At 44.3% G+C, this 13,542-nt stretch overlaps 1 protein-coding gene across 2 annotated transcripts in view; it reads right to left on the minus strand.

Moving 5' to 3' along the window:
* The window catches only part of TOX3 (TOX high mobility group box family member 3), a 73,477-nt gene extending 60,985 nt beyond the window's left edge, over window positions 1-12,492 (minus strand). For both annotated transcript variants that reach the window (XM_058845865.1, XM_058845864.1), the window contains exon 1: window positions 12,118-12,492. In XM_058845865.1, the coding sequence (XP_058701848.1) occupies window positions 12,118-12,219 (102 nt within the window). In that variant the 5' untranslated portion in view covers window positions 12,220-12,492. The remainder of the gene's footprint in view (window positions 1-12,117) is intronic.
* Window positions 12,493-13,542: the final 1,050 nt, after the last annotated feature.

A 13,542-nucleotide genomic window follows, 5' to 3' on the forward strand; every position in this document is an offset into this window, starting at 1 on the left:
GAAAACATAACAAGCGTTCATTTACTTAGTAAAAGAACAGACAAAAGCAGTGAGAGCGATGTGTTCCTTCTGGTGAGGAGGAGAGCCCAGCAGAAGAGGTGTTTAACCAGCCAGAATGAACACCAACACTGCAGCCTGTCCTCACCTAACACAGCAGCACCGACTCCTTTGGCTTGTCAGCGGTACAAAGAACTGGCTTTATCCTTTTAGCAAATGAATGGGTTGCTGCCCAAGAAACTACTACTTCAAAATACACCCTCTGAGCTGAATTTTTCTCAGCAAGTTTATGAAGCTCGATTCAAAAGCAGATACAACTCTTGTTCAAAGAGAGTATATTCCTATGTGCAAAAGCAGGATTGCACCCTTTCCTTTTGAATCCACAGAAGATTTTCTTACAAAGTAAGGATGAGAAAGAAAAAGCTGAATATGTTTTAAATCAGTTCTTACATGAAGTTCAGTTTGTTTGTCTCATTGATTGATTTTTCTTTTTTTTTTTTTTTTTTGAGATAAACATAAATCAGCTTCACAGGGAAAACTTCAGTAGCTGGGATCGATAAGCAACTGGCCTTGCTCTAGCATACATACTGAGATTCATCATCTAAAATCTTACTTCTGCATTCAAAGATCCCTGGATACTTGAGTTTTGGGAGAAAAGGCTGCAGACAGGCACTCCTTTGCTTAGGTGCCATAAACAAACTGAACAGAGAAGCAAAGATGAACCTGCCTCTTTCTTTTGATCAAATAAGAAGAAAAGATCAGTTCTTTAAAATGTAGGGAATTTTTTTTAAATGGGAATAACATGTATTTTCACCCCCTTCTATTCCTTTTTGTTGGTGAGAAGCAGAAATTTAAGAACTCAGAGAGACTGAAAACACTTGATCCTCAAATTGTAAATATTTAGCAGTGTTCCCAAGCCACTATTCCCTTTCTCCTCCAGGTGTTTCACATCCCTTTTTCCATCCTTTTAAATCAACAAATGGCCATTTCCTTTGGCAACAGATAATGCAAAGTCTGCTTCCTACCACAGGAGTGTGGAAGATGAAGCAAAGCTTTATGAATGAGCAAAACCAGAAGAATTGGGGAAAAAAAAATCATTAAAAAGAAGATCAAAGATTTCTCACTTAAAATTTTGTGTCAGATTGATACTTTGCAGCTACAGTGAGTACAACCAATGCACCACCAATCTAATGTCATGAGATCATGAGAAGGTCCAGAATAACTTTCCTCCATGGATATTGTTCCTTCTTTTACTTTTGTACTTATTTTAAAAGAAAAAGGGTCACATCTGGGGGAGCAGAAAGCAAAATGTATCCTTGATATCAGGTCTCAACCATGCAGAGAATAAATGAAACGCAGAAGATCTATAAATGCTTTATTTAGTCTAAAAGTATATGGGTAGATACTTGTATTATTATGATTTCTGGACTTTATCCTTTCATATGCATTTAAAATACTCCATTGACGTCACGGTATTTTAATGGAGTCCTTTTTGAGTCACAGAAACACTCAGAATGAGGCATAACAACAGTGTTCACCTGCAGTTAGTCATAATGAATCAAGCTTTTTATCGCTGTCTCTCACTTATGCCTCATGGTGGAATAACCTTAAAAGCTTCTTTTTAGAAATAATTCTGCATAAACACACAAATGACACAGACTATGATGCAGAGTGCACTATAATGGAACTCAGTTAGTTAGCAATCCAGAAGTTAGAAGCCATCATAAGGAGCCCCACCATCTCCAAAGATGTTTGTATCCTAGAGTCGGTATTTGGTGCAAAGTGCCCCTCCCCACATTTTCCAAGCAGTGGAACTGTGTTAGAACTGGTGCAGACCAATACACATTGTCTGAGCTTTAAAAATGTGTGACTGTCCAAGAGTCACGTTTTCAATTTCACATTTATTAGTTACATGTATTACAAGCAATAGCTGCCAATTTTCTTTACAAAACCCAACTCAAACCTCGAAAAAACAAAACAAGCCCTTTAATATGTTATCAAGTGAAGAATCAGGATTCTTTTCTGGTATGTAAACTCTCCACCAGACTATTAACAGAAGGGCAAATTCTGAGACCTCCTTTGAAAAATTGCTATTTACTGGAGACAAGAATACAGGAGATAGGCAGCACTGTCCTATGATATGTTATCACCAGCAATATATTTGTGCTGATAGAAGTCAAAGCCAATCTTCACCATCCCTACTCAAACACTTTCTAGCACAGAAGACAGAAAAAGGCTGCTATCCTACCACAAGTTGTTTGCCAACTAAATTTAGAAACTTAGTTTGCTACTTAAACTGGCCAAGCTATAGCTGAAGATTGAGGCAAAATAAACACAGAAGCTCACACTACCTTTCTGTAGCTGTTTTTTGTGATGAATTACAAGTAGAAGAGCAAGATTGATCTCTAAGCTGCACACTGGACATACCACACATCTGTGTATGCACAACAAACAGTGCTGTTTGTTTGCCTGCTTGAGTAGGTATTTAATGAACACATTTTCCTTTCATGTGATCTCTGATTAATCACTCTGAGTCATAGTTAGCCATAGATTATACCACCTGTCTTTCACCTAATTCAGTCTGAGCTGCACATACACTGAGATTCTGTCCCAGTTGTGGGTGGCTCCAAGAATGTCAGTTTTTGGTACGTGCCACCAGCCAGCGAGCTGGTGCCAGAGCAGCAGAGCCACGGGGAGATGAGAAAGCCACCCAAGGAATGCGATGAGACTTCGAGAGCCCCCTCACGGCAAAGGCACCCACGAAGCTGATTCCAGAAAGGGATAATCTCAGAAGAAGCCCTTGTCTCCATCAGGCAGGACAGGGAGAGCAGGGGGCACTGAGCCGCTGCACTGCAGCCACCGACACACAGGGACGGCTGATTCAGAGCTGGAAACACACCCAGGTGAGACAACCACGAGAGCTGAGACTGCACACACGGAGGGCTTGTCACATCCTTGAAACAACAAGTACAAGAAGCCAAACAATACCCAGTGCACCTTACAAGCATCATCCAAGACGCCAGCACAGAGCTATTACGTTAGAAGAGGCTTACATGAAGGTGTGAGAATGAAACAAAGGCACTTCTGCTCTGTCATAAACAGCAGGTAGATCTCTATCATGGAAGCAATGATGCAAGCCACTGTTTAGGAAGCCTGGCTGCCCTGTGTGACATAACATCTGATTTACCACTCCACATGCTCTCCTTGGGTCTCAGCTGCACCACCACGGGAGCATAAAGATAGCTCTAAGTAGGTTTTAAAAACGTCAGGAGGAAAGGACAGAAAAAGCATCTGTTAAATCCTTTATTTAACAATATCCTGAAATTGCAAATTATTTGGCAGGACAAAATAAATTGATACAAATTACTTCATCCTACCATTTGCAATACAGTAATTGGACACTCTCATAAAGCCACAAACAGAAAGTCACATAGGCATAAACATATTATTTACTCTCATGATTGCTTTGTAGTGCAAATATATACTAAGCTCTTGTGTTTGCACCTCACAGTGTATTTACATCAATGGTTTGTCCAGTGTAGTTTTGAGATCAGTCTTAAAGTACCGCTGTGAAAAAGATCAGAAAATGCATCGTAAAATTCTGGATTTTTTACCACATGTAGAGAATAGTTTTTAAATAGTTTTTAAAACGCAAAGTGTACTACACATTTCAAACTGTATCAAGCAAAACAGCAGCAGGAAAAAGAACCATGTTGGGTTGTGGTAGGAAACCACAACTACCAAGTATTTTGCTACAACAGATCGATAGCACAATATCTCCATATTTACATGGCCACCACCTATTACCACTATCATTTCAGCTACATGCTTTTCAGGAACCCACAAAAGTAACAGCTTTAACCTACTAAAGCAAACAAAACTATTGTTTTTCCATGTCTAATAAAATTCTTCTTTATTTAAAGAATGTAAACAGAGGACTGTTCATCCCCTATCAGGTGATGAACAGTTTACTGATAAAAGTACAGTTTAAAAAAGCATTTTATTAAGGAAAAAATTATTAAAAACAAATACTGAAATACAGTATCTCAAACCATTCAATATTTGCATAAGTCTTAAAACCATAAAGAGAGCAGCATAAAAAGAACAGCAGATAAATATGATCTGCTCTGAAAATAACCTTCTACAACATTCAGCAATTGATTTCTTCATGGTTTTAGCACCATTTTCATATCAAAATTAGACAGTTAATCAATATTGAGGTGTTTAAATATGTCCTGAACTGACAAACCTTTATATAATTCAGTGACTTTGAATACAGGCGTTGTCACATTGGGATAGAAAGGATGATTCATAAAGCTCAGGTTGTTTCCTTACAAAAAAATGCACAAAAACCCCATAACAACAATAAAGCAAACAATAAAGCCCCACCCCAAAACAAACAAAAACCTCTACTTTATTAATTTGGATGTCTAAAACTATTTAGATTTAATTTCTCTCACACTAACTGTTTAGAGAATTACAATACTAACTATATCCACTTGGAATGCCAAACACAGCAGTTTCTCTTTACAAAATTTCTTAAGGAAATCAAATGGAGAGATGAAGACACCTCACCTCAAGTGACCTCAACCATCTGCATGTAGACTTCATTTTCCACAAATCCTACCATGCTGGCAATTTTATGTATTCCCAACCTTTAGTTAGGTTGCCCAGTTGATCAGAACTCTTCAGAATATTCAGTGTAGAGAAGGAAAATCCAAATGCAAATGCATCTGTCTGAGAAATGTTCTGCTTTAACATAACCATCACCCATATACGTGGTAAAGCAGAAGAGGAAAGCGAGGAGATCCTTGTGCTGCTGCCTCTGCAGCTCTCACCCCAGCCAGTAGCTGAGACCTCTGATCACTTATTTCAGAGGCTACCAGTCCAAAACACCCTTTGTTATCATCCCAAAACACCCTTTGTGTTTAACCTATGTCACAAGCCACTCTTTTCCATGTTAGTCTCAGCTCTCACGAGTCTTTGGCCAGGAATGATATGTGGCTCTAGTGACCCAGCCATTAAGAAGGGCTATTGCTTTAAAACAGTGAAAGTAAAACACTGAATTGATAAAAATGTCTCCCATGAAATACCAAGGTCAGGCCTGATGTAATGCACATGTATGTGAGTGAAAGATGCCCACATTGAATGGGGTCTTCTGTGGATGTAAAAACAGCTTTGATACATGGGATACCTTCAACTGGCAGTTTTTGAGAATGGATTGCTTCTCTTTTCCCTCTTGATACGGAGCTTTTCAACCAAATGTGGCTGCTGGGCAAACTGGTTGTGCAGGAATAAACAGCAAACACTGATACCAAGAGCTGGAACATGAACTCAACAAGCTGAAAATTAGATCAACTATTTGCTTAAAACAATAATTTCCAATTATAAACTAACATTGCCTAGTTTCAGTAGCACACCTTTTCCAGCACAATTCAGTCTGTATCGCTGGTCAATCATACTTTCAGCACTCTGCTCATAAGACTCAATTATTTTTAATGTGATAATGAAAATAGTATTTTCAGCTAATCTGCCCATACCATGAAGTGAATGAAGAAGTTCATGAAAACATCTGTTTGGATATTCAAGGTACCCATGGCAGAAGCAGCTGTGTAATGACAGTCTTCCCATTTGGTTTTAATATCTCAGCTGCCCTGTAATGCCTGTGATTTTCAATACATTGTTTCAGGTATAAACAGAGAGAATACATTCAAAACAGGATTTAGACTGTTTTGATACATGCTAACATGCAGTGGAAAAGATGTGGAATAAAAATCTTGTTACAAAAATAAACACTGAATAAGGTGGCAGCAAGCATGATCTCATCTAAGTCTTCATCTGAACAGAGTACAGAGGCAAAGACCAGAAGGCTCTTGTGTGACATTGTTATCTAAAGTCCTGATTAGATTTTCACCTCAGAGTTCTCAATTTTGGTAGCAATCATCGCAAAGATACTATGGTGACTGGCACTCGATAAATACATCACACAGACAGGTAACAGTACAGAACACAGCTATCAGATAAGAGTGTGAAGCATTTGAAAATTCAACCCTGCCATTAGGTCTGTATAACAGTACTCAATTTTACGGCAGTAGAAATGTGATTACAGATAAAAAGGTAGGATTAGTGCTGTACAAATTCTTGTCCTCTTAAATTTGATCATCATCATTCAATAGCATTACTTAGGTTTTTAAGGAGTATCAGAATTCAACAAATATATAGGCATGTATTAACTGTAAATGTAATAAAAGCTGCAGCACAAACCATAGGTCACAGTTTGACTGGCCTCACTTTGTCAGACACTGCACAAAACTGCAACAAATGAATCACACAACTGAGAGCCTCCTCTCAAGTATCTGCCAAAGAATAGAGGCCGATATTTCCTGTGCTTCTATTTCAGATTTTATTATAAATTTGTGATAATTCATTATAAGCTTAGGCTGGCCTGAGTACCTGTCTGTGAAGTACAACCTGGTGTACTATGGGTGGTACTATGGGGATGAGGTTCTTGTCATCCCGGTGGATTTGGTCAACATTTCCTCACTCCAGAGCCAGAAGCGTAAAGTGGGTCTCCATGTCCATGACCCACACACCCCAGAGTTGTGATTGCTACAAAATATCACTATCTAAAAAACTACACCCACTAGTGATTTCCATACATACCTTAGGTACTCTAAATATCTCCTACTCATTAAATTCAAACTCTTCATGTATTACTGTGCATGATTGCAAGCATCTTACTGATATGGTTGTAACCCACTGTAATGAAAACATCTAAAAGACATTTCAATAAAAAATTTATTTCTACAAAGTATATTTTGTATACAATCAACTGTCAACCAACAAATGCAGTATAGGAGCTGCATAATCTGAGCAACAGAAAAATTGTACACTGCAAAATCCAATGAGTATCCCATTACAGGTGTTCATTCTGAGCACCACAGGTTCTTGCACAGTTGTGGCATACAGAGCTTTCCTGTTTCACAGCCAGCTCTTCAGCTACATCAGAAAACCTCAGGGATGACTGTGCCTGCAAAACAGCATAATGCAAGGTGGGGTGATGATACAAACTATAATCTTCATTCTGGTGGATGTACTCATATAACCATTGCACTTCCTCTTCCAGGGACTAGGAATTATATATCCAACAATTTTAGTGCTGGACTGGACAGACAAATATTTTGGGAACCTTTTTGCTCCCTAGCAGCAGTTGCCTACACAGTCCTGAGGTTTTTCGATACCCAGGGCAGGGGCTGGCTGTTCTGGGAAAGAAGCAGTTCAGCACACTTGCCACATGTGCCAGAAGATCAGTGGAAAATACTGGTGATAAAACGTCATTTACTGAGTTGATATTGCAACAGAAAGTTTCCAATCCCCTGCCTAAATTGTCTCCAGCAAGACCTGTATTTGTGTCTCTGCTACACATCTCTACTTTCCGGGAGCTCCCTGGTGCTTTGTGGCCCTCTCCCATCAGCTGGGGCCACCTCTGCCATGGTCAGGCTGTGGATACACACACACACGACCACAGCACAGCTGAGACTGCCCCATCTGCACCAGAGCACAGCCCAGATGTAAACGAGCACATTTGCAGGGCAGCTGATGAGTGAGCACGGAGCTTTCTGTCTTAGCAACATACATGCACCCATTGTCTCTCACCATCTGCTGCAGGAGAGGAGAACCTATGCATATAGAGCCACACTAAATTTGCAAGAAGAGTAGTTTTAAATTATTTGCATAACTGTAATCCACTTTTTCCTAACAACACACACTAATAGGAATGACTTAGAGCCCCAGTTTAGCTGCTACTAAACTACTGCTGTCTTTGCTTTACCTCTGGAAGAACAAGATAAACTTCCTGAGCTTCCTTTGTAAAATGAAAAATATTTCAGCCAAAAACATCAAGCTCTGAAAATCTCATATGAACAGTAGTGCCTAAATTAAGGTATGTATGTTTGAAATTTGTATCCTTCAAGGACAATCTGTGTAGTAGAGATAAACATTATAACATGCAGGCAGCTAAATAATGAAGTAAGGATTCTGGAATTTAATATGATAATTCAAGCGCTGAGCTGCATGTATTTAGGTTTTGGAGTTTTCACTTTTTCCAAGTGGCATTATGAGAATTAAAGTTCTTTAAAAAAAAGTATATGCCAGGATGAATACTAGTTCCCTAAATATTTTTAGTACAAGACATATAATTTACTCAATAAGTGAAAAAGTTTGTTTAGAAAAAGCTACTCAACTGTACTGAATGTCCAAAATCATTCTCCATCTGCAGAACCATAAAAGGGCTCAAAACAGAAGCAGAATGTTTTACAACAGCTGGTCTCTTTCAACTTTCTGTAATTTTTATAGCTCCTTTTGGGTGATTTTTTTTTTAGTATACTGCAGCAGGATTCTTCTAGAAGCAGGCAAACCATGATTTCACTTGTGCAATTCCATGGAGCAGAAGTGGATCGCTGTTATCCTGAACCACCACCAGCCAGACACATGCAGGGTCAAGTTATGTACTCTCACATCAGGACTGAAAACTTATCAAATATGGCCCTGATCCAGAAAAGCACTTAAGCACATGCTTTACTTTAAACATGTAAGTAATCCTATTAGAGTAAATGAGATTCAGCATAAACCACTGGACTGCATCTCAGAATACCTTGGTTGTGGCCCTGATTATGTCAGTGACCGACTGCGTAACCTTGGACAAATCACTGCACTTCTGTGTCCGTGCTTCCTCCTCTGCCCTCTACACGTGCGTGCCATGTTGGACCACCTCACCAAAAGTAATCCCAATGAATCTTCTAGAAACTGCTGTGTACCAATGATGGCATGGATGCATATGTACATCAGCCAGTTTTCAAACACCTGTCATGTACTCAACCCCAAGATGAAGAACCCCTTACCCTTTGGTCTTCTTACCCAGTAATGAGCACCAATTTCCAAAGCATGACATTGCACTTGGAAAACAGCTGGGATGGAATCCAGCTGAAGGCTACCTGCAGGTCAGGGCCAGGACAGCTCCTCAGTATGCCTGCTTCCAAACCCAGGACTCAGGTTGTAGTTCTCCTCCCACCTCTGACCCTTCCTTACAGGGCATCCTGAGATCCCAAGTCCTGCCTGGGAGTCCACAGGTTAGTCTGCCACATTCCTGCCAGTGTTGTACCCACTGAAGGAAAAAAACCCTTCAGTCCTGAGAAATTCTGTTTAAAGCACGCAGGTGGAAGGCAGCATTGTCTCACAGGGAGCAACGTGTTTGTACTAAAAGGCTTTATATTTGATATTTTTAGACACCATGATGCAAGATAGAATTTTCCACCGGTGGGCCATACGCCATCAACTCTATGTCTTAATGATCTTGAGAGTATTTTCACATAAATAATTCTGCTTTTGCACATATATACAACCACGTAGTCTGTTTACCCTTGCCATCACGCTGCTTCCCGACAGTTGTCACAGGCAATGTCACTGTCACAAGGAGAATACGGATTCAGCTCCTAACAATGAAGCGGGCATGGATGAGTGGGCAGGACACTCAAACGAGTTTCAGAGAGACTTGAGGTGAAATACTGTCCCCAGTGAAATCAATAACAGTTCTCCCATTTACTTCAGCAGAGTAAATATTTCAGGCCTTTTTTTCAGTGCCTTCTGGTCATCTCAGTACCTGACAGAACAATCATTTATTTTCCTCAGAAACACAGGGAAAAGGACAGAAGACAAGGAAAGCAAGGCAGGGAGGCAAGATATCAGAATAGATATACTTCTCTTTATCAGAATAATTAAAAAAAAAACCCAAACTTACAATGACTCCTATAACTACAGATTATAAACAATGCAGAAAATGAGATTAGATTAACACAGTTAGGACCATCCTTTCTAGGAACTCATTCACAAATCCTTTTCCTGTCCTTGAAACACCTGTACACCACATTGCTGTTTTCCCAGCTGAGCCAATGAAAAGCTCACAGCAGCAGCAACACAATTCCGCATGTGTCAGCCTGCTCCAGATCAGGCCTTTTGCATACAAAGATATCTATTATAAGACACAAGCATCATGAGCTGTACTCTGTTAATTAAAATATTTTCTTCTGCAGACTGGAAGCCTGGCCTACAAGGTACTTGCCAAAATTATGTTCAGGAGTACAGCAACTGCAATGTGCTTCTGAATAGGCCAAAAGTTAGTTACTTTTGACTTTTTTCTGAATGTACACTCTGTTGTCATTGTACAACAATGAGAAATATAGTTAAAAGGTTATATATAGCAACTGTGCACTAGCAGCAAGTTAATGAACAAAAGAAACTACCGGCATTCAGAAGATATTAAAAATTTTGGACGTACAAAAAAAAATTTAGAAAGAGCCTATAGAGTAACCGGTGCCAGAGTCTGAATTAAACGCACACCGTGCACAACACGGGAAAGTCACCGAACAAGTGAAATTTACAGTAAACACGCCGGCTGCCAGGAAGCGCTGCAAGTTTCCAAAATTAGCCGGCTTATCAGCCAGCAGCGGACATTTACTGGGCATTTTAGAGCTCCCGGAGTCCTTAGCAGCACTCGGAGTTGGGGCTGACATTTCATCTTTAATTCATGCCCCGTGTGCTCCTGCACCCGCGCTAACAAAGCCGCCAGCCCCGCGGGGCGCATGCGCGGGCCGGACAGACACACGGACACGGGCCGGACACCGCGGCCAGCAGGACACGGACACACGGACACGGACACGGGCCGGACACCGCGGCCAGCAGGACACGGACACACGGACACACAGACACGGGCCGGACGGACACACGGACACGGGCAGGACAGCGCGGCCAGCAGGACACGGACACACGGACACGGGCCGGACACACGGACACGGGCCGGACACCGCGGGCCGCCTGCCAAACTTCCAGCGGCTCCGGTGGGCATCAGCCTGCAGAGCGACACGGGAGTCCACCCACGACATCTACCCAGACGCGATTTCTCTAGGAGAAAGTTTTCTCCAGCTGCTGAATCTATTTCAACCCACGTTTCTTCTCTCTCTGAAAGTGAGATTTGTGTTTCTGCAAAGTTTATATCCTCATTTGGAAAGGATTTTTGAAAAAAAAAAAAAAACAAAAAACAAAACATAACAGGATTTAACGTAAGTTTAGGCTTCATGCAGCACCCTTCTTTTCCCCAGCATCTCATACAGTGCCTCACAAAAGGCCCCAGAGGTTGGACAAACATAGCACCAGGAAAAACAGAGTGTGAAAGGGATCTTTATGTGCATGTGTGAGGGCCCAGTGCTAATAGCTCAATGTGCTATTGACACATCACAGTGCAAACAGCTAAGTCTTTTTCAAAATAGCGTGAGTCACAGTGTCATTCTCAACTTTGCCTTTCCGAGATTTGGGTAATTTGCGAAACAAATCATCCCCGTATTATTAAAACATATTTCTGTAGATGAAGGTAAGACAGCGGGAAATGCCTATTGCTTCTGACTGTAACGCTTACTCCAAACACCGCACACGCTGCAGAGGTGTGAATAGGCAGAAGTGGTACTGCAACTTCTCTGACAGCCCTCACCAAAGCGGAGCGTTAGTTACCCTCCTGTACCAGCAGCTGATGCACTTTTAGATAATCTCCCGTTTGGATAATCCTCTGGTTAGGAACTGGCCATAACAGACCCGGACTGGGCCGAGAGAACAGAGCAGAGGGAGGCTCGGTCCTCTCCTCACAGGGCCGTCCGAGCCCACCGGGCTCGTCGGGAGGTGCCGCGGCTCCAGCCCGGGGAAAGTTCGGCAAGTCCCGACCCCACCGCGAACGCTGCGCGCTCGGGACGCGCCTTTGTTCGCCGGCCATGGGGAGCAGGACCGAGCTCCTCCCGGCTGTCTGCCGCTCGCACCCCTCTGAACCGTGCGATCACCGGCCCAAGGGCAGGTTCCCCGGGGCGAGCCCCGCGGCAGGAGGAGCCGCCCGGCCCCGCCGACCACAACTTTCCGGGGCCGGGCATCCCCCGGGCCCGCGGAGAGCGGCGAGCGCACCCGCCCCGGGCTCCGCGCATCCCTCAGCCCCGAGCCTCCCCGCCCCGACGGAGCCCCAGCTCCGGTCCGTGGGCAACCGGCCGGGGCAGCAGCACGAGGATTAACACCCACGGGAATAATCACCTTGTTGTAGTTGTAGTAACCCAAACACTGGGCAAAGTCCAGGTTGGAGGGGTCTCCGGGGAGCGCGCTGCCCGCCGCAGCCGGGTAAAATCTTACATCCATGATGGAGATTTGGTCCACTTGGAGAGACCGCCGGGAGGTTTAATAGATCCACCTTCAAGTGCCTTCCCCGGGGCAGGGGCACGGGCAAACCGCCGAGGGAGCGGAGCTGCGGGGCGCCGAGCCTGCCCGGGAGCGGGGACGAGCGAGGGCCGGGGGGCGGCGGGGGAAGAGGCGGCGGAAAAGTGCAGGTAAACAAGGAGGAGAAGAGAGGAGGATGAGAGGAGAGGTGGGCAGCGGACCCCAGGTGGGTGCCCGTCCGCCTCGGCGGGAGGAGAGGAGGGGAGGGGAGGGAAGGAGGGAGGGCAGGGGAGAGGGAAGGAAAGAGGGAGGGAGGGAAGGAGGGAGGGCTGTTGTTTTTTAAAAGCTCAGTGCCAAGCCACAGGCTTTGCCTCCGCATTCAGGAGCAGCTGCTGTACACAAAGGAGCCACGCGCCCGGCGCGGACGGACTGACGGACGGACCGGCCGCCGCTGCTGCGCGCCCGACAAAGGCGGGGGGACCGTCACCGCCGGGGGAGCGGGGCACGGCGGCGCCGCGGCCGCCCCGCGCTGCCGGGGAGGGGGCGGCTGGCCCGGACCCGGTGCAACAGGGCTGCGCTGGCCGGGCGCGCTGCGGGGCGAAGTGGCGAGCGAGCGGCGCGGCGCTGGCAGCGCTCCCCGGGCGGAGCGGCCGGGCCCGCGCCCCTCCCCGCCCCGCGCCCCTCCCGCCGCCCGCAGCCCCCCCCGCCCGGCCCGGAGCGGGGCCGGCAGCCGCCCTGCCCATGGCTGTCCTCGCTCCCGGAAGGTTCCAGGTGAGTAACTTCCACCGCTTCCACCAGTTTTCCGCCTTTTTTTTTTTTTCTTTTTTTTTTTTTTTCTTTTTTTTATAATGCACTTTATCGATTCCCACCGCTGCCTTGCTGCGTCAGGTTGGTAGCAGAAGAAACGAGATTTTTCTAACGTGCTGTCAAGAGCAGGACTTTAAACCACAGTAGCCTGCCTCACTTAGAGAAACCTCCTCACACTCTCAAAGTCTCCGGGTGATGAGTCAAAGCAACCCGCTAATAACCCAGATTTGTTTTGTCAATTGTAGGCACAGCCCAGCAGCATCTGCTCCCTTGCACGGAGCTTTGCTGACCCGAAAATCTGCTCCAGAACTTTTGGAGAAAGCACTAAAGCAGCACAATGCTATTTAACCTCACGACTTAAGCCCTCTAGACAAGGTGCAAGGAAGAAGGATGGAAACACGCCCTGGACTCAAGGCTTCTGTGACAGGGAGAGGATTGCCCTTTGGGTCTAGAGTGGATTCCTGGGCTGCTCAAATGCAGCTGAAAGTATGCCCCAGA

This window comes from Poecile atricapillus, chromosome 10 (genome assembly GCF_030490865.1).
Source record: "Poecile atricapillus isolate bPoeAtr1 chromosome 10, bPoeAtr1.hap1, whole genome shotgun sequence".
Lineage (NCBI taxonomy): Eukaryota > Metazoa > Chordata > Aves > Passeriformes > Paridae > Poecile > Poecile atricapillus.